The 26,406-nt window shown below is 41.9% G+C and overlaps 1 protein-coding gene and 1 long non-coding RNA gene across 4 annotated transcripts in view; both read left to right on the top strand.

The window, feature by feature from the left end:
- Positions 1–26,406, top strand: part of LOC140201797 (scavenger receptor cysteine-rich domain-containing protein DMBT1-like) — a 76,656-nt gene that overhangs the window by 467 nt on the left and 49,783 nt on the right. For 2 of the 3 annotated variants that reach the window (XR_011886965.1, XM_072266486.1), the window contains exons 2-4: positions 10,809–10,841; positions 11,278–11,592; positions 15,293–15,604. Coding sequence is in view for 2 of the 3 variants with exons in the window: in XM_072266486.1 (XP_072122587.1) it covers positions 10,809–10,841; positions 11,278–11,592; positions 15,293–15,604 (660 nt within the window). In the remaining variant the exon portion in view is untranslated. The remainder of the gene's footprint in view (positions 1–10,808; positions 10,842–11,277; positions 11,593–15,292; positions 15,605–26,406) is intronic. The other variant, XM_072266487.1, reaches the window with a different exon arrangement.
- Positions 11,954–15,286, top strand: LOC140201798 (uncharacterized). Its single transcript, XR_011886966.1, has 3 exons — positions 11,954–13,915; positions 14,084–14,223; positions 14,809–15,286. It is a non-coding gene; the product is annotated as an uncharacterized lncRNA (long non-coding RNA).

The following is a 26,406-nucleotide window of genomic DNA, read 5'->3' on the forward strand; positions in this document are numbered from 1 at the left end:
AAATTTCGTATTAACTATATAGTTAAATTGAATATATATTTTGAAAGATTTCCCCTCTCTTTCTCTTTTGTTTGCACGGTTTCATATCTTTTCGACCTATTGTAAGTGTTTCCATAACATTGTTGACGTCAGATTTTGAACTTCCCATTGAGATTTCTATCAAAATGTAAACAGTGAAATTGCACCGAAACAACGTCGTAGTGTATCTTAATGTCATATGCACTTATTGAAGCCCACTGTGCCGCCGACAGCTGCTCGTTGGAGTCCTGGAGCCCCAAATGAGGTTTTTAGAGATTTTGTTGTTGCTTCTGTAGTACTGAGTTTCTTTGGGTTTTGGCTGCCAACCCCATACCCAACTGTCCACATTTCGCTGCCCGGTTTGGCACCGTCCTCGGGGAGTGTTTCTCATAAAAACCGGACCCGCAGCATCTGCAAATTAAAATGCTAAATGGATCATTTATCTGAGTTTATCAGACCAGGCGAGCAAGCACTGTTGGGACGCAACGTACCAGAGTCTGGTGTATGTAACTCACTGAGTTTGATCTCCAACCGAAACTGTAGCCGTTACAGCCTGAACGCACGCACACGTTCCTATCACTGGAAATTATAAATTACACCACTCTCTACTAAGATGTGAACCCGGGAAGAGAAAGACTGTCAGATTTTGAAAAGGCTTTTTATATTTATCCAATTAAACAGCGAAAACGGTTAAAATTGATACTTTTCGTATTAATCCTAAATACAACATTTCAAAGATGGTGCAAAGGAATTCCCAGACAGTACTAGAGATTAATTAGTCTTCAAGTAACTTATCTTCAAATATGCGATATTATTGAATTCTGCATTTTAATTTAGCACCGTTTTACGCCCCGAACGAAACAATCACACTATTTTCTTAATGCATTTTCTTCGGTATTAATCTATACGTGAAGAATCGCAGATGTTACGAATTGGAATTTTCCGCCACACTCGTGTTCCCTCCGTCCGGATTAAATTTAACGTGCAGAATTTTGTGAAAATCGCGACTGTATTCTTTTTCTCCTTTCAGTACAGTATTTCTGAAGTCTCATTAGACCGCCATCCGCAAACTGACGGGTGATCTGAACCGGTATTGCAAACAGAATATCATCAGAGTTTTTTTTTTTCAGAACTGAAGAGTAGTTACTGTGCTGAAACAGCACACTGGAATACAGTCTGTTTAACTCAGCGAATTTGAGCAGGCAGCTAACGCTAAAACTGTTCCTGGTTGAACTCTCGCACCCATTCCCATCACTGGTAATTATCAGTTACTGATGTTTCTAGTAGCACGCGGCACAGTGAAGAGAGCGAGTTTGAACGATGTATTAAGGTTCATGTTTTGCACACGCTTTTCATCACTAAAATCATTCAGGTATGCATAGAACACTTAATATTAAAACAAGAGAAAACCTGCATTTGCTGCATCTAAGGGAAAATACACAAATATGCCCTGATGAAGAGACTCGGCCCGAAACTTTGACTGTTTACGTTTTTCCATAGACCCTACGTATTCTGCATGTTCCTCTAGCATTTTCTGTGTAGGCTGCATATTAATTCTGTTATTGTTATTAAATAATTCGAAGGATTGTAACACTGAAACTTCTGTAGCAGGCCATAATGGTGATGGACTTTAGTTAGTTTTCAATTATCTCCATTTAGGCGTTATTATATATCAATCTGATTTTAAAATATAAATGTTGTACTTTTATGTGTCCAAACTTTTACACTATGCACTTTCCCATGTTCCATTATATGCACGCGAGGAATCGCAATTCATGAGATGTTGAACTTCATTCCACATTCCGCTTTCCTCTGTCAAAGTTAAAGTTATGGTGCAGATTTTAGTAAAAGAAACACGCGACTGTATTCTTTATTTCCTTCCCAGTTCTTTACTGAAAAAGTTTATTGCTTGACTGTCAAATAGCAGCCACCCTTCAGAGGGGAGCACCATCAAAGAAACGAGAAACTGAGTTAACATTATATTATCTGCTCAACATTTATGGAAAGAAAGCGGTATAAAATGCCTCTCTTATTCCACAGATACAGCCTCATTTTTGAGTGCTATTTTATTTGTTTTACTTCGAGCTCCTCTGTTGCATATTTCTGTTGTTAGCTCCTGCTTTCAAAATAGAATATGGCATCTGAAAGATTTTAATCGCAGATGTATTTCAGAAATCTTTCATTACGACGAGAAGGGGCAGATATAAAGTTTTTGAACATGAAAGTTTTCTTCCTTGGGATTGTGATATCTGAGGGTTTACTAATTCCTCGTATTTATGATAACTGAAGCAAGTCAGAATACAAAGAAACATGGTTATTTCATCCGTAAATCATTAGTAGAAACTGGACCCTGCCTCACACTATTTCACGCTGCAATTATTGTTCAGACGTTCTCATTAGCATCTAAGAAACTTCAAAGTTAATAGATTTTGCATAATTTGCAATATACGTTAGCATTTAAACATACGAATACCTGCGTAACATTAAATGGCAGCATTTTGTAGCGTCATATTTCCCGTTACAAATAAGGATAACTTAAATTCACCGCCTGAAAACAGAATTACATTGTCAAAAAAACAAGCAGCATGCAAAGATGCGCGTCCACTCACCGGGTCTGCGCAGATCAGCAACATACCCTTGATAAGTTATTCCTTTTTCAATTTCCTTCTTTCTCAATCTATAGCCGTAGATTGTACCATTCACCCATATGAAAGAGTTAACTTACAGTGGTCATTCAACTTATCATAAAGTCTGCCCGTGCTTATATTTAAGGCAGAAGTGGATCGTTTCCTGATCGGTCAGGGCATCAAAGGATATCGTGAGAAGGCAGATGTATGGGGTTGAGTAGTAACAAGAGACAATCTGCAGATGGTGGAAATCCAAGCAACACGCAGAGAATGCTGGAGGAAGAGGCAGGCCGGGCAGCATCTATGAACAAGTGTACAGTAGTTTTCCTTCTAAAGGGCCTCTGCCCGAAACCGTGACTGTTCCTCTTCCATAGATGCTCACTGGTCATCGGAGATCCTCCAGCATTTTGTGTGTGTTCATTGGGTTGAGTAGGATCACAGAACAGCAGTGATGCAATGGCGGAGGGGACTTGATGTACTGAATAGCCGAATTCTGCTCCTATGATTTATGATCCAAAACAGCACAGAATATTCCAATTTAAGCCGTGCCGACGTTTTATATAATGTACACATCACAACCCAACCCTTGTGATCAATATGCTCTTTTATGAAGGTCAAGTGTTGTAAAGACTTTCATCACGACCCTATCTACCTGTGACGCCACTTTTACGAAACGATGAATATGTATTACCAGATACCTCTCATCTACAGCAATCTTTTGTACGCCATCGCTCACCATGTAATACCTACCAATCGCTGTGTCATGCCATAAATTACAGATCTCCAGTGTGAGAGGCTATAATATGCAACCTCACGCTGGCTCCTTCTGCAAATCCAATGGCTAATCCAATTTACTATCTCATCGTGAATGCCAAGTGACTGAACTGTTCGACCAATCTTCCATGTCGGGCCTTGTCAATGGCCCTGCTAAAGCCAATGTGGACGACATCCACTGCTTTGCCTTCATCGTCTTTCTTCGGAACATAATCGAAAATTTCTGTAAGATTGGTTAGACACGACGTACCACGGGCAAACTCATGTTGACATCCCTATCTATCGCTGTCTAAACGAATACTTATATACTCGTAGTATTCCTTGCATTAGCTTTCCCACTACTGATGTCAGTCTCACTGGCCTATGATATTCTGGCGTATCCTGCAGCATTTCTTGAACAACGGAACAGCACTAACTGTCCTCATTTCGTATGGCACCTCATCCGTGGCTAAAAATTATTTTAAATATCTCTGCCAGGGTCTCTGCACTCTGCACTAACCTCGCACAGGTTTCGAATGAATACCTTCACAGGACCCGGGGAATTATCTGATCTAATTTGCCTCAAGAGAGAAAACACTGCCAGTTCTCCACATTGTATAGGATCCATGACCTCGCCGCTGCATTGTCAAAAATCTGTAAAATCTGTTATTGTCCGCCGAATAAATACAGATGCGAAAAAAAAAAACATCCCCCACCCATCTCTTTTCGCTCCTCGCATAGAATCGTGCTCTTCTTTTCCAGGCGACAAATTTTGTCCATTGCTATCCATTGGCTCTTAATATATCTTTAGAAACTCTTAAGATTCTCCCTCACCTTCTCTGCAAGAAGAAAAAAAAAACTCAAGCCTTCTTTTAGCCTTCCTGATTTCCTTCTCCTGCATTTCTTATACTCCTCAAGTACCACATTTGATCCAGTCAGCCTATACCTGCTGGGCAACTCCTTTGTTTCCTTAACTTGGGGCTTAATATCTCTCGAAATCTAAGATATATTAAACATGTTATCCTTGCCTTTTACTCCTGCAGAAAGATTCAAACAGCATTTTCAAATTTTCACTTTTGAATACCTCATTTTCAACATTGCCAGAAATAAAAAAAACAACGTGTCGCAGTCCACAATTGCCAGAACCTTTATGATACGATAGAAGTTGGCCATTCTTCACGTTAAGATCGCACCTCAAGGACGAGACATAATCTTTTTTTTCAGAATTACCTTGAATCCAATTGCAATTTGATAATTACATGCAAATTTTTGCGCCACACTAACAGCTGTCACCTGTCCTGTCTCCTTTCCTAACATGAGGATCCAGTGTTGCAGTCTCTCTCGTTGGGACTTGCATGTACTGATTTCGGAAACTTCCCTGAACACATTTGGCAACCTCATTCTCTTCCAGCCATTGACAATATGGGACGATAAATCAATAAGAGGCAAGTTAAAATCACTTTCGATCGCAATCTTATGCCTCCTCGGTGACTCATTTTATATTTACTCCACTAAATAACATGCACCGTTGGGTAATATATTCCCATTAAGATGGTATTACTTTCATAGTCCTCAATTCTACCCATGAAACCACAGTAGACGATATATCCAAACTCTTCTAACTGATCACACCGGTGACATTTTCCTAACTAGTAATGACATCACTCCCCCTTTAATCCCTCCTGCCCGACGACGTCTAAAACAACGGAATATTGAGCTGCCAGCCCTCCTGCAAACAAGCGTGACTACTGGGTATGATGTCATAATTCTGCGTGCACGTCCATGCCCGAAACTTCTCAGCATTTCCTACAACACTCCTTGATTGAAGTATACTGTACGCAGCTCAGATCATTAGTCCCACCCTTCTGAAATTATTAATTCTTACCTTTTCTATAGGCAGCAATCATTCTCCAGAACCACTGTATTATCTCTTCTGGCGCCACGATTCTCATCTTATTTCAAATCTAGTTTAAATTCCACCAATCACTACGCCGTCTATCCTATGCAGCACTAGCCAACCGTCCCACGATGATATGAATCCCTCTCCAATTCAGGTGGAAACCATCCCTCCTGTATAGATCCCGGCTTCCCTGGAAGACAGCCCAATTATCCAAAAATGCTGAAGCTCTCCCTCCAGCACCAATTCCTTTACCAGGTGTTATATTTTACGATCTCCCTGTTTATGGCCTCACTAACCCATGGGATATGTAGCAATCCTGAGATCACTTAACTTGTGTCTCTGTCATGTACTTAGCACTTAACTCCCTGAACTCACTTTGCAGGACCTGGTCACCCTTCCCACTCATGTTATTATTATTGACGTGAACCAAGAACTCTGGCTAGTCACTCTGCCAAATAAGAATGCTGTGTCACGACAAGAGATATCTCTGACCCTGGCAGACGGCAGGCAAGAAAACATCCTGGAATCTCGTTTTTGACTATAGAAACTCATTTCCGTTCCTCTCACTATTGAATCACATATCACCGCAGCTAGCCTCTGCTCCCCCTTCCTTTTTGAGCCGCAGAGCCAGAGTCAGCGTCAGAGACGTGTCTGTTCTGGATTTCTTTTGTTAAGTCATTATTCACCACAGTATGCTAAGCTTTATACCTGTTGGTGGGTAGACCTGTCAAGGTGTACTCTGCACTTGTTGCCTATCCTCTGTTCCCCTCTTGACGGCCAGCCAGATACCTGTGTCCTGTACCGTGGGTACTACAACCTCTCTGCATTTCCTGTCTAACAACGACTCACATTCTCAAATAATCTGCAGTTCGTCCAGTTTCAACAACTCTTAAACATTGTCTCTTAGAAGCTGTAGCTGGATGAACTTCATGCAGGTGTAGTTGTCAGGGACACTGGAGTTATCTACGCCTTTCCACATCCGTCCGGCAAGGGGCCCACACTGCTCCACATATACAACAAGAGATAAATAATACATTAGAAACATGGCCTCTCCTCGAAGAAGCCTTAATAATCCGAAGCCTCAGCACTTCATTCGAACACTGGCCCAGTCACACAATGGCGACTTAAACTTAGCTTTTTTTTTTGGTCTTTGCCAAATGTAATCCAATGTTTCCTCTGGAACTGCCCAGGGCATAACATGCCGATTACCGACTACCCCTTCAACTTGTGTTAAACTCTGCCCCCACGCCCACCCTCACACACACACCCACCCACCACCTTAACCCAATTCGATAACCTTCTGGACTTTGGCGCACAAAACATGAAATTTCTACGTTTACTTTGTCATATCTCAGTGTGTCTTTCTGGTGCTCGGAGACGAATGACTTTTCGAGAGGTAGATTAATTTTCTTAGTGCTATAATAACTGCAGCCAAAGGACAGTTGACTCGGGAGATATAAAGTCTGCAGGCTTAAGGGAAATAGAGTAATGAGAATAATGATCTTGGTATACTGGACTGAATAATGACCTGAGGGATTCAATTAATCCCTTTTTATCGTTAGATAAGACAAGAATTAAAAGTTTGATTTTCCAGTAGACGGATCGCAGAGTTAAACAACAGTGGGAGTGGCGGTAATACTGCTACAACTTTTACTAAAGAACTGAAGGATCTTTATCAAACACTAACAAAGGAAAAAAACATTCCCCATAATTTACCGCCCACCGGAGAACTTGATCTATAAATATTCCATTTGGTGAGATATCAGGTTAAAATATTTATTATGTTGTTTCTTACTTCCTTGTCTACATTTAGCAAATATGAAACAAAAGCATTAACATGGTTCTCGCAGATTATCAGTCCCCTTGAAATTTGTGAACATAACCAAACATTTCCCTGTTTATCGATAAAAAAAAAGGTACAAGCAAATGGCAATGTGTGGGATGGTTCCTGTCACGGTAGCAAGTTGTTCCGAGCACTCAGCCGTGGGGGCAAGTCAATATATATTGTTGCCTTATTACTCAAAATATGGATGAAACAACCTCTAAACGTCGCAATATCATCTCGCATTATAGAAATAAAATCTGAATATGTAGGGTAAGTGTGCAATGCCTATGTGGAGATAATGGAAAGAATGTTATTTTGTCGCAGGGACTTGGAACGGATCAATTGCGTTTTATGCAGTAACTATTGCTGGGAAGGAGAAGTGTTATGCTGATATAGCGTGCGCAGTATCATCTGGATATTTCAAATAACCATACATATATATATATATTTTTCCAGGGATTGGGGTATTAAGCTAAGCGAATGCGGTAAACGCATCGTGTAATTTTGTTCCTGGCTTTGAAGAGAAACTTATGAAAATCGGTGTTTGCGATTTTCATCACTAAGCACCACAAACACAAGCAATGCATGGGTACTATGAACGGTGGACTGGTCTGATGCATCAGCATCGCTTGCACACAGCTCCTTTCATCTGGAATAAATAATTACCGTACCATCTCAACTAATATCCAGGGCTCGAACTCTGTCGCTCGAACCTTGCAACGAGTGGTGTGTCGCTGGGTCCACTGTTAATAATAAGGCAAAATGAATTGGCAAATGTGTTGATAACATCAATATTGGGGGCATAGGGGACAGCAAAGAAGTCTGTAAAATCTTGCGGAGTGATCTGGATCAGCTAGGAGAATAGGCTGAGAAATGACAGTTGGAATAATGCAAACAAACGTGATGTGTTGCACTTCAGAAGAAGAAACTGGGGTAATGAACGGTGGGACCGTGGTGTGCAGTAAAACAGAGGAATCTGGGAATGCACATTCTTACTTCCACGACTGTGACATCACAGGTAGATAAGATCGTAAAGAAAGCAGTTGGCACGTTGACCATTATAAATAGGAGCTTTGAGTACAGGAGTAGGGATGTTACGTCGAAGTTGTATTAAGAGCTTGGTGATACTGAATTTGAACTATTAGTTGCAGCACCTGTCACTTACATACTGGAACAATATTAATAGGTTTGACGGAATGCAAAGTAAAAGTACAGTGGTGTTACAATGTGTTTGAACCCTGTAGAATATTCTCTATTTCTGCATATATATGGCCTGAAATGTGATGTCAGATCTTCACGTAAGTCTCAAGATGAGATAAAGAGAAATTAATCAAATAAATAGCACAAAACATTTTATATTTTCATTTACTTATTTAGAAAAAAAAATCAATATTGCATGCAACTGTTGGAAAAATTATGCACGCCTCTGGAGTAAGGTCTTTCATAAAAGTTATTCGGAGCCAGGTCTTCCAATCAATGAGAATAGATTGGAGTGTTGGTTGTAGAGGTGCCCCGCCCTGAAAAAAAATAGACAGACAATTTCAGCTCTTCTAGAGAAAGATCTCTTAGTGTGTACCGTGCCTGGATAAAATGTACACAAGTCCTTAGAAGAAGAATTGTAGACATGCATGAAACTGGAGAAGGCTACAAACGCAATTCTGAAGACCCGAGTGTTCATCAGTCCACAGTAAGAGAAATAGTGTAGATATAGATGAAGATCAGTACTTTTGATAGTCTTCCTAGGAGTGTCATCCTGCAAAGATCACACCAAGAGCACAACGTGTAATGCCTAAGGAGATGAAAGACAACCTATGGATAACAGAAAAAGACGTGAAGAAATCTCTGTTCATGTATCCAACATGGAGGAAACAGCTGCTATCCAAAAAAAAAAAGTTGTTCCTTTCTCAAGTTTGCAAAAGACCACACGGATGTTCTACAACACTCCTGGGACAATGTCCTCTGGACAGGTGAGACAAACGTTGAATTTTGTTGGCAGAAATGTGGCTTGCTATGTTTGGAGGAAACGGGGAACTGCACGGCAACACCAAGATCTCACCCAAAATGTGAAGCATAATGGAAGGAACATCGTGGTTTGGGGATGCTCTGCTGCCTGGGGGCCTTGGTAGCTTACAATTGTTGAGGGAACAATGAGTTACAACATGTATCAGGACGTTTTACAGGCGAATGTCAGGGTAACCGTCCCTCACCTGAACCTTGAGAGCAATTGAATAATACCACAAGACAACAAGCCGAAAGACAAGATTAAATCAACACCAGAATGGTTCAAAAAAGGCTAATTACTGTTGTGTAAAGGTCGCGTCAAATTCGTGAACTTAATCCTATCGGAATCTTGTGGAAGTACCTGAAGCAAGCAGTTCATACAAGGAAGCCCAGCAACATCCCAGAGTTGAAGCATTTTTGGAAAGAGGAATAGCCTTAAATTCCTCCAAGCCGATATGCAGGGCTAATGAACAGTTCTTGTAAACGCTTGGCTGAAGTAATTGCTGTACAAGGGGGTCACAGCAATTACTGATAACAAAGCTCCACAAACTTATTTTTGACAAATACATGTAATATTGAATCATACTTCTTAACACGTAAATGAACAAGCATCATATTTGTTATGTTAGTAATCTAATTCTGATCTCTGTAGCTTGTTTTAGGACACGTGAAGGTCTGATAACATTTTAGGTCACATATATTCAGAAATAGAGAATATTCTCTGTAAGGTTCACAGACTTTCCAGCACCACTGCATAAGGATGTTGCGAGAACAGGTGGATTTGTGTTGCAGAGAAACTTTGAATAGATTTTCAGTTCATTTCCTGGATCGTATTTGGGGAAGAGCTTATAGAGCTATACAAAATTATGTAGAGTATAGAAAGAGTGAATATATGCAGGGCTTTCCCCTCAGATTTGGTGAGTCTAGAAACAGAGGTGATGCGTTCGAGTAAAAGATGATATATTTATGGGGATCAGTGGAGACCTCTACACTCAGACGTTGGCGCGAGCGTGCAGAGAACCATAAACTCTAGTGTTGGTTACGGTGTCAACTGCAACATTTAAAAGAAGTTTCAATAGGTATATAGGTCAGAGGGCTACGAAGGGCTATGTTTCGGGTGCTGGTAGATGGGACTAGGCAAAACACTAGATCTTCACGGACTAATGGGCTGAATGGCCCGTTTCTGTGCTATAGTTCTGTATGACTGTTTATTTTTGTTAAAAATATTTAATTTGGGCTAATTTCACATGTCGCGAGTGAGCTAGGGTAGTCACCGTGGTCCTAAACAACTCATTTTCTCTGTCTCATTTTACTTACACTCGTAGAGGCGAACCCATCGTCAGCCATCCACAGGTTTTATAGAGGAGAACTAAACAGATGTGAACTCTAATCTTACAATGACAGGTTGTCTCCAGATGTCAACACAGAAAGTAATTTTCAGTGCGAAAACACAATGTGAAATAACAGTGTCCACTCGTGAGTATAGTGTCATTAAAAACGAGCAGCTGAAAAGTGAAAACACATTTCTGTAACAGTTCGGTGTACGCCGCCACACATTATTGTTAAGACATTTCTCGCTGATAGCTTTGTAGGTTTGAGAACCCGCCTCCCATGAACACCTCCTCTTCTTCGTCCCAACGTTACGGCTCCATAACTAAATCTAATTATGCATTTCTTGTTTTAGGGCGTCCAGGGGATTGTCAGACTGACTGGTCAGGTAATCTTCCTTATTTATCATTACACGAAGGACTGGGTCTGATAATCACTGAAAATCAAGCTGAGAGGTGCCTGCTGATTTCACGTGCAGTGATTCAGCAGAGAAATGGCTTCGAGCAGTCCAACCGCCCTTCACTGAAAAGAGAAGACGAACCACCTGCTCAGCCCTTTTTTTTTCTGCGAGACGCCTTGTTTCCCGGAATAACCGGATGGCTCCTGTTTCTCCGGATGACCACGAGCTTACTGTCTGTTTTTGTGACGTTTACCAGTTCGTCCGCTGCCTGACTCAGCCTGGTTGTTTGTTTGATAATAACATGGCACCTGCGGAATTTAAATGTTTGGGTTGGGTGTGCAGAGGGAGCGATTTGCGGAGCATCGACTGACCGCAATCTCTAACTAACGTAAAGATTGTTCTCTCATTTACTGATATTTTTCAGAAAGCGTGAAGTTGAGGTTGATGAACGGAGGCAGCCGATGCGCCGGAAGACTAGAGGTTCACTACATGGGAGTCTGGGGAACTGTGCATAGTTATAATTGGGACCTACGGGACGCAACTGTGGTGTGCCGGGAGCTGGGTTGCGGCAAAGCGCTGGATGCTCCGGACGGAGCTCACTTTGGAGCAGGTTCCGGACCCATTGTGACCACGAATGTTAAATGCAACGGAAATGAAGCAACTCTGCGGAGGTGTAATTCTAAAACTTGGGCTCTTTATGTGTATTCACACTCCAATGCTGCTGGTGTCATATGCTCAGGTAAAATGAGAATTTCGTCCGTTCGGTCCCGCTGTATTGATGACTCAATGATGTCCAGACTGTAAAATAATGCGGGCCGACCTCTCGCCGCCAGTCGTGTGAAACTAAATCTGGGTTGTGTCGAAATTATTCCCATCATGTTGTGATCATAATTTGTTTACCGAGCGTTTACAACGATATTAATTAAACATGTAAATTTACTACACAGTCCTAGTCACGACACAGCACTTGAAAGGGCTCTGCGGTCAAGCAGCATCTATGGTCCAAGATGAAATGTTGTCTGGACTGACAATGATCTGGATCTGAAACATCAAGAAATTTTATAGCAAAAATATTGCACTTTTCGCTAAGTTCCTCTATAGTATTCCTTGTCTAGAAGACTCGCGGCCCTAAGTCCTGTACCCAATGAGGGGTCCTGACTCTGGGTTCCGTGTACGAGTCCCAGTCCTCCGTCCTGTTCCCAGGGAGGTGTCCTGGCTCTGTGTTCTGTGTTGCTGTGTTCCAAGTTCCAGTCGCGTTCCGGACTGTGTTCCCGTCCTGTCCAAGTCAAGGCTTCGTGTTCTCGCCCAGTCTATATGCCTCGCCCAGTCCAGGAGTTCCTCGCCCAGAATCCAAGCCACGACCAAGAACCTCGTCCAGTCCAAGCCACGACCAAGATCCTCTTCCAGTCCAAACTACGTCCAAGAACCTCGTCCAGTCCAAGCCACGTCCAAGAACCTCGTCCATTCCAAGCCTAGTTCTAGAACCTCGTCCAGTCCCAGTCTAGGCGTCGTATTGCCAGTACTATCTAGTGTCTAGCCTGTTCCTAGCTCCGAGTCTTCGCCTGGATCCGGGTTACGAGCCCTAGTAAAGACCCATGTTCCGGGTCCCTGTCCAGTCTCTTTGGCTCGGAATCCTATTCCAGGCTCCTAGTTCCAAGTTCCTCGTCCAGGTTCCGCTTTCCTAGTCTGAATTCTAGCCCTGGACAGCTGTCCTTGGGTTGTCTAGGGCCTGTGTCAGTGTCCCGCAACACCCCTCCCCGCTTATGTATTGCTCTCTGCTGGATTACCCTCAAATCAATCCTTGCTTCCCGCCTTCCGTTGTATTCTTGATTAACTTTATCCTGTTCCTAGTACATCAGAGTTGGAGTCTTGCATTTGGGAAAGCCCCATGCCACCAACCACCACCGCCCCCCCCCCCCCGCCCCGTAACATCTATTGCGTTTGCGTTTACTTTATGTCGACAAGACGCTCGTTGGCATGACATTATGTGAGTGTTGGGGCAGCGTGACACTCAATGGCAGATCAGCCCATCCCGTGAACACAAACCTCGCCATAACCACGCCACGAGGAACCCAAGCCTCGTCATGTCCTCGCCTCGATGAACCCAAGCCTCGTCATGTCCTCGCCTCCAGGAACACAAGCCCCGTCATGTCCTTGCCACGAAGAAACCAAGCGTCGAGGAACCCAAGCCATGTCCAGACCTGTAGCCACGTCATGTCCTCGCCTAATTCCGGGTTCCGAGACCGAGTCAAGACCCAGGTTCTGTTTCCTTGTCCAGTCTCCGGCTCGGAGTCCAAGCCCAGGCTCCTAGTTCCCAGTTCCTTGAACTGGTCCCGCTTTCCTAGCCAAGTCCTAGTCCAAGTCTGTGTTCCTATCTCAGCTCCTCGACTGCACCCAGTCACGTCCCTAACTCTAGTCTCTAGTCATGTCCTGTTCCTAGTACTTCAGTGTCTGTGTCTTACATTTTGTTCCACCACCAGCGTCCCCCTCTATGACAGAAAATGTCTAGGAAAGAGAAAAAAAAAACAGGCATAATCTAACACATTGCAGGATCCTGTAGCTATTTAACACAGACTGGTTACTTACAGGGGCACAAATGCGTTACAGGTAATGTAATGTACAATCTCAGAATGTCGAGGCGAGATGATGTGCGCCTTACTTGTATTCTGACACTTGTCCAGTACGAATACAAATCACCAGGTATTACGTCATAAATGGTTAATATTTGTGCTTATTTGTCAGTCATGTGTGAAGCATCAGAAGATTGCAAGCTGGCTAATAATATCTGGTTATTCCAACGGGCTCAGGAATAAGATAAGGAGCTAAGTACTGATGATCCTTACTCCAGCGAAATGTACGTTTCTCGGAAAGGAGTCTGAGACGATAACGATCTGCATTTGGGATAACCAGATAGGCTTTGTCTGGGGGAAAACAGTGTGTCATGAATTTTCTTGAGTTTTATTTTCTTCTTGAATAGCTAATCAAGTAATTGACGAGCGCAAGGCAGTAAGCATTTTCTCCAGAGACATAACATAAGTCTTTGAGGAGGACCCGAACGGCAGGTTAGTCCAAGAGGTTAAAGAATGAGATAGTTATTTGTATAAATTCTTATTGGCGATAGGACAGAGAGGGTGGTGATGGAGGGTTGTTCATTCAGTTTTGAGAACGGAGTACAGTATTTTCCTTGTGCCTGTTATTGCAGTATATTAGAGACTTGTATAATATTCCAGGTGGAATGACACAGAAGGTTGTGGATAACATCAAACTTGCTGCACGGTGAATTGTTAAGGAAGTTGGCCATCGATACATCGCGATCTGGTTCAATGGAAAGGTGTGCACGGGACTGGTAGTTCAAACTTAAATCAGATAGGTGCGAAGTGCTATATATTTTTTTAGAATTTAAACCAGTGTAAGACATACATAGTGAATCAGTAGATCTCGAGGGGTGTTAATGAACAGAGAAAGCCAAAGCACAAGTAATAGATTCACTGAAAGTGACAACACAAATGGGATTGTGAAGAGGCCATCTGGTGTACTTCCCTCATGAGCCGGGGATTGGAGCACAACTGTGGGTCATCAGATTACTGATTTGCGCGATGTAGGTCCGAATGCGCTTTTAGTGTTGTGTGCAGTTCTGATCTCTACGCTACTGGAAAGACGGGTTTAGGCTGGAGAGGGTGCATAGAAGAATCAGAGGGATTTTTGATGGGACAGGACAGCTTGAGTTCTAAGAAATATTGGACAAGATGACACTATATTTAGCAAAGATTATGAAGATGTTAGCTTATAGCAGTTTACAAAATTAATAGCCGCAGAAGTGGGATATGGCGTTAGAATGTGAACAAAATTAGTGAAGCAAGTCGGGGAGTATTTTCCTTCTACTACAGAGCGGGGTTCATGGTCGGAAACGGCTTCATTGAACGTTAATCAAGAACACTCATATTTATTCTTGCAGAGACTCCAGTCGTGGGATAGCAGAGGATCTGACGTAACGCAAGCGAACTGATTTATTTAGGATCATTATCTGTCCCCAGTTAATTTGGAAAAGAGAGATCTGGTGGCCGACGGTATACTGATATCGTGATGTGAAAGTCGATAATGTCGACAAGTGCTCAACCCGGCTGAATGCACTTATGATAAAAAGATTGTTCAACTCGGAATCTAGAATAATTCCTATCATGACTGTAGCAATTCATTTGCGAGACTCAGCGTCAGCTTGTAAAATATGAGTAAACTCTGATCGGTATGGTACCAAAATTAATCTACCAGTATCAAATTATTGCCGTGCAGAAGGGAGGAAGAAAAGCATATCATATGCATGAGATGAAATTTAAATCCCGATGAATTCGGAATCTGAAATAATCTGAATTTAATTGGATTTGTCACACGCTGTTATAATTGTCATTATTATGACTGTCCTTTCTATCGTTTTATTTCAGGTCACAGAGTTCCAAGATTGGCGTCCGGGCATGACGAATGTTCGGGAAGACTGGAGATGCAGTTTGGTAAAACCTGGGAAACGGTGTGTGACCTGCACTGGGACATGGAAGATGCCAATGTGGTGTGCCATCAGCTTCAATGCGGAGTCGCTGTCTCTGTGCTCGGTGGAGCCTATTTTGGAGAGGGAAATGGAGCTATACAGAACGGTGTACTTAACTGTCGGGGTAATGAGTCAAGCGTTCTGGACTGTCCATTTTCTTCAAGGAATCATGGTTGCAGCCACATGAATGATGTCAGTCTAATCTGTTCTGGTGAGTACTAAATCAATGTGAAATTATTGATGACACTTGTAAATCAATGGCAAGTTATCATTTTTTTTTCTTATTGAGGACGTCTATATTGTAGTTCCGTTCGATGTGATATCGATGTGAAAATGATCGACAATTTCAGGGTTGAAGGGTGGACTTGAAGAATTTTGCATTGTTTAACATTAATAATTGAGTTCCATGTGCAGTTCTGAAGGAGAAATTTAAGTATATATCTCTTTGGAAACTTAGATGTGATGAAACAGGGATCAGCTGTCAAAGCCTACTGCATACATTTTCATAGCGTACAATAATGGAAGCTGGTATACAGTTCCATAATCATTGGGGATTTACCTGAGGAAAAAAAAAAGTAACACAAGCACGGACGGACGACTGATGAGATACGGGTGACATATGCAAATCAGCAGAAAATGCAGATAATATTATCGTCAGTAAAACGGAAAGACCCGGGGTACAAGTAAATACATGAAATTAAAAAAGCTAAAGGATGCTATGGGTTTGTAGGCTTGCGCGGTACAATGTTAGTCCTGAACACTATTATAAATAACAAAACACAATACTGCAAATAAAAATAAGAGAATTGCAAGATCTTAACCAATGCTTTTACTTTAGAAAATTGTATTGCACTATAGGGGAAACAGATGGCGAACATCTTCAGAAAACATTATTCAGATCAAATCAGAGAAAATATAATGACAAAATGAAGAAAATGTAACAACAGTTGGAAAATCACTTCTGACCCAAAACTGTGATAAATCGCCGACAACAGATGGAAAATGAACTAAATGAAGTATACAACAGACTTCGAAATTCTTCTCAGGAAAGCGGTTAACAAGAAACTCCGTTGCCTTTCATCAGAACTATCGCAATTAAATTCATTTCGTAAGATCATAATGTGGTAAATTGGATCAGCAAATTTGCTGATGATACAGAGATTGGAAGAGTAGTGGACAGTGAGGAATATTTTCAAAGCTTGCAGAGGGATTTGGAGCAGCTGGAAAAATGGGCTGAAAAATGGTAAATGGAGTTTAATACAGCCAAGTGTGAGGTATTCCACTTTGGAAGGACAAACCAAGGTCACTTTTTCTTGAACGAAGATTCAATAAAGTTCGATCCTCTCCAAAACCGCCAAACAATATCAACTTTACTCGACTCGGTGAATTCCTTTATTTTGATAAGGTTTTCACTCTCTAATACTACTTACAATAGAAATTAGAACACCACTTTAAAACAAAACTGCGTCATAATCCGAATACGCAGCAACACGGAGTATCTAACACAGAACTAATGTGAAAACCTAACTGCGTCACCAGGGGTTTCCCTTTTATATACCTGTTGAGAACAGGTCATCATGTGACCTCACTGAAGGAACAATTAAATCATGTGAGCTCCGCAAGACCATTACATCATCCTCATAAGACAGTCAGAATATATCCATGAAGTATGTAACAGGTAGAACATATAAGGTAAATGCTTGGGCACTGAGGAGGGCAGTAGAACAGAGGAATCCAGGAATACAGATAAAAAATTCCCTGAATGTGGCGTCACAGGTAGATAGGGTCATAAAGAGAGCATTTGGTACATTGGTCTTTATAAATCAAAGGATTGAGTTTAAGAGTGGGATGTTATGGTGAGGTTGTATAAGACATTGGCGAGGCCGAATTTGGAGTATTGTGTACAGTTTTTGTCACCATATTACAGGAAGTATATAAGTAAATTTGAAAGAGTACAGAGAAGGTTTACAAGGATGTTGCCAGGACTTGAGAAACTGAGTTATAGAGAAAGGTTGAATAGGTTCGAATTTTATTCCCTGGAGTGTAGAAGAATGAGGGTAGATTTAATAGAAGTATATAGAATTATGACAAGTATAGATACAGTGAATATAAGCAGGCTTTTTCCAGTGAGGCTCAGGGAGAAAAAAAAAAAAACAACAGTGGACATGGGTTAAGGGTGAAAGGGGAAAAGTTTAAAGGGAACATTGGGGGGGGTATTCTTCACACAGGGAGTGGTGGGAGTGTGGAATGAGCTGACAGATGAAGTGGTAAATGCGGGCTCACTTTTAACATTTAAGAAAAACTTGGGCAGGTACATGGATGAGAGGTGTATGGAGGGATATGGTCCAGGTGCAGGTCAGTGGGACTAGGCAGAAAAATGGTTCGGTACAGCCAAGAAGGGCCTGTTTCTGTGCTGTATTGTTCTACGGTTCTGTGGTTCTATGGTTCTACGAATGAATTGCTGCTTGGATAACGCTGAATAAATCTAATCCTTGGGATAGGAACTATACAAGAGAATTTATCAAAAATTGGACAAAAAAGTAGAAAGCCTTGGTTTGGGGGGAAAAAAATCAACTATCTGTCCACTCCAGTGCAGAAAATAATCGCGTCGAAACACACTGTGGTATTGCAATCGCAGTTTCGTACTGCAGACTTAAGCATAATGCCGTCTACATTTATGAAACAAAATGGTTAAGAAAACGAAATCAATGACATCGGCAATACTCAATCAAGACATGGCTTGTGAGTGCCCCGTACATTTCGACCAGGACGGGCACTTTTCTAATGTCACTAGGAAACTTTCTAAGCACTTGAAAGGGGCATGCATATCGAAGAATTGAGTTAGCAGAGAAGAGAATAAACGTATAAATACACCTTAGAAACGATTCATGAAAATAAAAACGTCCTGCAAACCCATATCCATATCAAATTAATTTCCAATAAGGTGGCGAAAGTAAAAGACTAAATCTGAATGTGGGTGTGTCTACCAATGCAGGTTGAATTTAAACCAAGTACAGTTTGTATTATGTCATTTTAGTATACATTGCAATCGCATAATAATTAAACTCTGTAACTATATATTTTAAGTTGATCGACGGAAGGGAAGTAGTGGGAAAACAAGACTGGGTTTTATTATGGCCAATGTGCATTAAAAAGGTCCTAAGAAAGCATTCTGCGCTACGATAAATAAATAAACAGACAGATAGATACACTGATACACATAAGATCTGGTAAATCGATCAAACAATCGGACAATCAATAAATACATACGATCAGGAGAAAAGGATTTATCATTGAAAATTTTAATGAAAATCCATGGTAGGTAATTCAAAAATGTTACAACAAAACAGAATCTAAATAGAATAAACACACGTTATCCGAAAAAGATAACAAGATGAATTTGTTACGTCTGTGGTGCGAAAGCTGTTGGAAAATATTCTTAGAGATAGGATCTATGGGCATTTAGAGAATCGAGGTCTGATCAGGGGCAGTTAGCATGGCTTTGTGAAGGGCAGATCGTGTCTAACAAGCCTGATACAGTACTTCGAGGAGGTGACCAGCCATATACATGAGGGTAGTGCAGTGGATGTGATCTATATGGATTTTAGTAAGGCACTTGACAAGGTAGGCTTATTTAGAAAGACAGAATGCATGGGATCCAGGCAGGTTTGGCCATATGGATTCAGAATTGGCTTGCCTCCAGAAGGCGGAGGGTCGTAGTGGAGCGAGTACATTCTGATTGGAGGATTGTAACTAGTGGTGTCCCACAAGGATCTGTTCTGGGACCTCAACGTTTCGTGATTTTTATTAACGAGCTGGATGTGGGGGTAGAAGGGTGGGGTGGAAAGTTTGCAGACGACACAAAGGTTGGCGGTGTTGTAGATAGTGTAGAGGATTGTCAAATATTGCAGGGAGATATTGACAGGTTGCAGAAGTGGGCTGAGAAGTGGCAGATGGAGTTCAACCCAGAGAAGTGTGATGTAGTACACTTTGGAAGGACAAACACCAAGTCAGAGTACAAAGTAAATGGGACGATAGTTGGTAGTGTGGAGGAGCAGAGGGATCTGGGGTTACATGTCCACAGATCCCTGAAAGAGCCTCACACGTGGGCAGGGTAGTTAAGAAAGCTGATGGGGAGTTAGATTTCATAAGTGGAGAGATAGAGTTTAAGAGTTGCGAGGGAACGATGCAGCTCTATGAAACTCCGGTTCGGTTGCACTTGGAGTACTGTGTCCATTTCTGGTCGCCTCACTATAGGACGGATGTGGAAGCATTGGAAAGGGTACAGAGGAGATTTACCAGGATGTTGCCTAGTTTAGAGAGTATGCATTATGATCAGAGATTCAGGGAGCTAGAGCTTTACTCTTTGAAGAGAAGGAGGATGAGAGGGGACATGACAGAGGTATATAGGATAGTAAGAGGAATAGATAAAGTGGATAGCCAGCGCCTCTTCCCCAGGGCACCAATGCTCAACACAAGGGGGCGTGGTTTTAAGGTAAGGGGTCGGAAGTTCAAGAGCGATATTAGAGGAAGGATCTTTAATAGTAGAGTTGTTGGTGCGTGGAATACACTGCCTGAGTCAGAGGTGGAGGCAAATATACTAGAAAAAAAAGAGACTACTGGACATGTATATGGTGGAATTTAAGGTGGCGGGTTATATACGAGGCAGAGTTTGAGGGTTGGCACAACGATATAGGCCGATGGGCATGTACTGTGCTGTAGTATTCTATGTTCCGTGTTCTATGTAAGAAGTATGAAAAGTATGAACAATATTTCAATGATCTACAAGAACGCACATTTAATTAACATCTGTAAATTAACATCTAAGTGTCTTGCACGAGGATCCCTAAGCTGCACTTCTGCACTTCTGTTCGTTTTACCAAAATTCAAGATCATACTTTGCTCAATACTTTTTCCATCTGCCATTTTTGGTCATTCATCCAATCTGTCTACGTCCTTCTGCAATTGCATTGTTTCCTCAGCACTACCTACCACTCCACCTATGTTTGTATTATCTGCAAATTTTGCTAAAAGCTATCAATCGTACTATCAAAATCATTGGTAGTCGACGTCAAAAGAGGCATTCCCAAACTGGCCCTTGAGGAACATCATGACTCACCGGCAGCCAACCTGAAAAGGTATCCGTTATTCCCACTCGTTCCCTACTGCCTGTGAGCCATTCCTCTATCTGTGCCAGACTCATTCCTGCAATGCCATTGGATTTTATCGTTGTTAAGCAGCCTCATTTGTGACGCTTATCAACTGCCTTCTGAATATTCAAGTCAATGACATGCACTGCTTCTCCTGTGTCCACCATGCTTGTTACTTCCTCAAAGAAATCAAACAGATTTGTCAGGGATCGTTTCCCTTCACCAGAACCCTGGTGACTTTGATGTTTTTTTTTTTTTTTATTAGTCTCCCAGTACCCTGAAAGATTGCCATTAATAATGGACACAAATACTTTTACAACCACTGAGGTTCGGCTAACTGGCCTACAATTTCCTTCCCTTTGCGATCATATCCAGTTAAAGAGTGGAGTGGCACTTGCAGTTCTCCAGTACGCGACAATGATGCTATCTATTCAGATTTTTTTTGTTTTTCACAACACACACAAGATGCTAAAGGAACTCAACAGGCCAGGAAGCATCTATGAGCAAAGTACATTAGATGGTTCGGGCAGAGACCCTTCGGCAGAACTGCAAAAAAGAAGATAAGGAGTGGATTTAACATGGTGAGGGTAGGGAGAGAGAAACACAAGGTGACAGGTGAACCCACGAGGAGGGCGGATGCAGTAAAAAACTGGGAAGTTAATTCGTGGAAGAGACACAGGGCTGGAGAATAGGGAGTCTGATTGGAGAGGGCAGATGCCAATGGAGGAAATAAAAGTCGGGGGATAACAGCAGAGAGAGGCGATGGGCAGGCAAGGAAATATGGTGAGAGAGGGAACACGGGATGGGGAATGGTGAAGGATAGTTTGCCATTACTGGAAGATTGAGAAATAGATTTTCATGCCATCAGATTGGAAGCTTCGCATATTGAATATAAAATGTTTTTCTTCCAACCTGACTGGGCCACTTTGCGGCAGTAGAGGAGCCCATGGATTGACATATCAGAATGGGAATGGGAAGTGGAATTAAAATGGGAGATCCCGCTCTTCTGGCGGATGTAGCAGAGGTGCTCAGTGAAGCAGTCTCCCAGTCTACGTCGGGTCTCACCGATAAACAGGAGGCCACATTGGGAGCAACAAGCACAGTGTATCATCTGAACAGACAGAGGTGAAGTGTCGCCTCTCCTGGGAGAACTGCTCGGTGCAATGAATGTTGGTGAGGGAGCAGATGTACGGGAAGGTTTAACGCTTCTTCCGTTTGCAGGAATAGGTGCCAGAAGGGAGATCAGTGGGGTGGGTCGAATGGAAAATGGATTCGTATTGGGAGCGATCCTTGTGGAAAACAGAAAGTGTGCGGAAGGGAGGAAGTGGAGGGGCAGATGTGCTTGGTGGTGGGATCTTGTTGGAGATGGCAGAAGTTCCGCAGAATAATGTACTAGACTCGGAGGCTGGTGAGGTGGTAGATGAGGGCAAGAAGAACCCTGTCCCTCGTCGGGTGGCGAGACGATTAACGTATGAGCAGAAGTGCGTGCAGTGGAAGAGATGCAGTCCAGGGCAGTGTTGATTGTGGAGGAAGGGAAGCCCATTTCTTTAAAAGAGGAGGGCATCGTCTTCATTCCAGAATGAAAAGTCTAATCCTGAGAGTAGATGTGGCGCAGACGGGGGGATTTGAGAGAAGAAGATGGGGTTTTGATAAGTAACATGGTTAGAAGATGTCTAGTCTAGACAGCTGTGAAAGTTCGTAGGTTTATAATAGACATCAGTAGTTATGCTGTCTCCAGAGACACAAACATTAAAATCGAGAAAGCAGATGGAGGTTTTGGAATTGGACCAAGTAATTTTGAGGGAAGGATGGAAGTTGGAAAACTGATGAAGTCGACGAGCTCCACATGTGTGCAGGAAGCAGCACCAATATAGTCGTCGATGTAGTGCAGGAAAATTTGGGGACCGATTTAAGTGCAGGCTTGGAACATAAACTGTTTGACGTAGCCAAGCACAAGGTAGGTATAGTTGGGACCCATGCGTTTGTCCATGGTTACACACTTCGTTTGAAGGAAGTGGTGTAGGAGGGGAAATGGTTGGGTTTGTTGCCAGAAGAAAAGGGAGAGCTTTGAGGCCTTCTTGGTGGGGAGTAGAGGTGTATAGGGACTGGACAACACTAGTGAAAATAAGATGGTGCGGTACTGGGAACTGATATCACTGAAAATATCCAGAGCGTGTGAAATGTAACAAATATCTGTCAGGAGGGACGGAACTGTCGGTATAAAATAGAGTCGCGGTATGCAGATATGAGTTCAAAGGGACAGAAACAGGCTGAGCAGATATGAGTTGCGTGGACAGGAACAAGCTCTTTCAGAAATTTGGGATGTAGTCCACTGGACCAGGTGGCTTATTTACCTTAAGACCTTTCGATTTACCCAGCACATTTTCCTTTCAAATAGTAATGCCACTCAATCCTGCTCCCTGACTTTCACGGACCTCTGGCACTCTGCTAGTGTATTCCACAGTGAAGACTGCTGCAATGTAATCATTAAGTTTATCCGCCGTTTCGTTGTCCCCCATTACTACCTCACCAGCATAATTAACCAGTGGTCCAATGTCAACATTCACTTCCCAATTTTCCTGCATTTAACTGAAGAAAATAGTATATTGCGTTATATTATTGGCTAGTCGCCCTCATATTTCATCTTTTGTTTTCCCTTCTCGTGGCTTTTATGTTTATTTTTGTTGTATTTTAAATACTTCCCAATCATGCAACTTCCCACTCACTTTAGCAATATTACACCCCATTCCTTGGTTTTTATGCAGTCCTTAAGTTCCCTTGCCAACCACAATTGCATGCCACTGCCATTTGAGAACTTCTTCCTCTGTGGGACATATCCATCCTGCGCCTTCTGAACTATTCCCAGAAACTGCTCTACTCTGCCTTATCCCCGACAGTAACCCTCTCCAATGCATCTGGGAAAACTCCTCTCTTTTGTCCCTCTAATTCTCTTTAGTCCATTGCAATACCGATGCATGTGAGATATGCTTCTACCACTCAAATTGCTGTATTCAGTCAGACATATTATGATCACTGTGTCCTCGTAGCTCCTTTAGCTTAAGCACCCCCCCCCCGCCCCCGCAGTAAATTCTGGATTATTGCATAACACCCAATCTAAGACCGCGTTTCCCTGAGTAGGCCCAAGCACAATATGCTCAAAAGAAAAACAACTCGTAGGCATTCAACATAGTCCCTTTCTTGTGATCTGACACAAACCTGATTTTTCCAATCCCATTTCATATTGAATTTCCACATTACAATTGTGACAATGCACTTATTACATGCACATCCCTGCTCCCATTGAAATCTCACCCCATCCCAAAATGCCTTACTTTTACCCTTGCAGTTTCTAAAGTCCACCCACAAAAACTCAACATTTATTTGAACCTATGTCACATCTTTCTGAAAATGTATTTACATCTTCCAAAGCTGCTTATGCATTCCTATAGTCTTTTCAATATAAAGTATTTCGTTTGATATTAAACTTCCAACTTCGACCTTCTTTCATCTATGGCTCAGTGATACCCACAATGCCATACCAACAAATATCTACTTGCGGCAGAAATCCATCCAACTTACTGCAAATACTGCATGCATTTAAACACAGCGCATTCAGTCCTGCATTCTTTACCCTTTTTGAATTTTGCATCTGTTGTACAATTTAACTCTTTTCATGATCAGTTGATGATCTTTGTGCATATATCTACCACAGGAGAAGAGGGTTGTGGATAATACAGTGAATTAAATACTTAGACCAATAGTTTTGGCCCACAGAGGAGCTTTCTGACATATCAGAACGAAGGTAACACAAGATAATATTACAGAAATATGTATCGAATAGATTTCCTACAAATAAACGGAACGCCAAACATCTGATTCATTCTGATATTAACACAGTCATTCCTGAGAAGCAAATTCACAGACATCATCAACAAAAAATGCTTCACAGAGGGAATCAAAGCAGGGGATTGTTGGGAAGTTCTTGTACATTGAAGTTTCAATTTAAAGTTTAAAGAGGATTTATTACCAATGTACGTATACACAACAATTATAAACCTGAATTTTGTATTTACATGCAAATAATTCTACACGGTAAATAATTCTATCTCCACTACTACTACCGAGACATTTTCTAAGGCGTCTCTCTGAGTCCACTGTGATTCTGTCTATTTGCAAACTTGCTCTCTAATTTTCTGAATCAGACAAAGATTGTGTATGAAAACAGAAACAATGAAATAAGTTATACCACTAACCACTAACACTAACTTTGTACATGGATGATTTGACATTACATGTTCCTTCATCAGTTGAGCTAAGGTAATTACTTAAAAAATAGTAGATCTATTTTGAAAAGATATAAACGTTAAGTTTGGACTGAATAAATACTTAACATCATACATAAAGAATGTGCAATGGAGCTAATGGAATACAAAACAGAACAGCAGGATACAATACAATTGATCGAAGAATATTAAACCTATAAGTACGTGGGATATCAACAAGGAAAGAACAAAGATCATAAAATGTAAAGGCAAAAAGAAAAGACATAATTTACTTCAAGGCTAAAAAAAATTCTGCCAAACTGAGATCAACTGTAAATTATAACAAAGGCAATATAGACTCTCGCTATACCAATATTAATGGCGTAATATTTTTGTCTGAAACCGATCTGGGATATTAATAAAGAAAAATCAGAAATGAAATAATAAATTTCAGAAAACATCCTGTATATTCGAATGCACTTAGATTAATACCACCTACGGCAGAAAGCAGGACGAGTGAAATACTTTCATTAAAGAAAACAACAATCAACACTCCACGCAAGCATATGCCATTCCGAAAAGAAATATATTCCAATAAACGTAAATAAGAGCACAAGCCAAAAAATGAAGATATTATCATTACTGAAGAAAACGTTAGCCAATGGAAGAGCATGACCCTCCATGGAAGACACCCCCACAAATTGACCAAATTGGATGTTGAAAGCCTGGCTCAGAATTTGAGACCTCCTTGCAGAAACAGAAAGCTTTCTTGTGGCAAGACAGGATGGGGTGTTAATAAAAAAAAATACAAAACATCATAATAGACCAACAGATACAACAGGGGAAATGCAGAGAATGGCATGGTCCGGTCCGCAAAATCCGTATTCCGGTTCACGGTCTGGTCCATCGATCCGTATTCCAGATTTTAAGTTTTTTCTTGCTTCTGTTGGGTGCTCTAATTGAGGTACATGATTCTCGTTTAGGCAGACACATCAATACCTCCGGACACCATGGCTTTTCTGCTAGATTGTTCCTGTCAAAACCGCCCTGTTTGAATCCCTTCGCTGCCCTTTCCTCCTATAGCCGTACCCTGCAACCTGTGTCTGAAAGCTTGCCCCGCAACCAGTGTCTGAAACCTTGTCATGCACCCAGTGTCTGAAGCTTTGCCCTACAACCAGTGTCTGAAGCCTTGCCCTGCAACTTCGCCTATTCTCACCGTCAAGTTCAACCACCGGAGAGAGACCGGAAACCTGCTGAATCAAGATAAGGAACTGCCTATCGTTGAGTTGGAACTCTTTCTGCGTCCATGCCTTCGCTAGGTAGGTTTGGCAGCTTGCCGCTACCTTCTGTTGTGAACCGTCTCTCTCTGCTCTGTGTATGAGTCCCGACCCTACGTCCTCGTCCCTAGGAGGGGTCCTGACTCTGTTCAGAGCCCCGACCCCAAGTTCTGTTTACAAAGAGGGGTCCTGGCTCTGTGTTCCATGTTCCTGTCGCTCATCACCAAGCCTCTGTGTTCTGTGTTCCTGTCTCAGTCGACCAAAGCTCTGCGTTCCTGTCTCCCTCGACGAAGACTCTGTGTTCCTATCTCCATTGACCAAGGC

The sequence above is a fragment of the Mobula birostris genome, chromosome 8, assembly GCF_030028105.1.
Source record: "Mobula birostris isolate sMobBir1 chromosome 8, sMobBir1.hap1, whole genome shotgun sequence".
In the NCBI taxonomy this organism is placed as follows: domain Eukaryota; kingdom Metazoa; phylum Chordata; class Chondrichthyes; order Myliobatiformes; family Myliobatidae; genus Mobula; species Mobula birostris.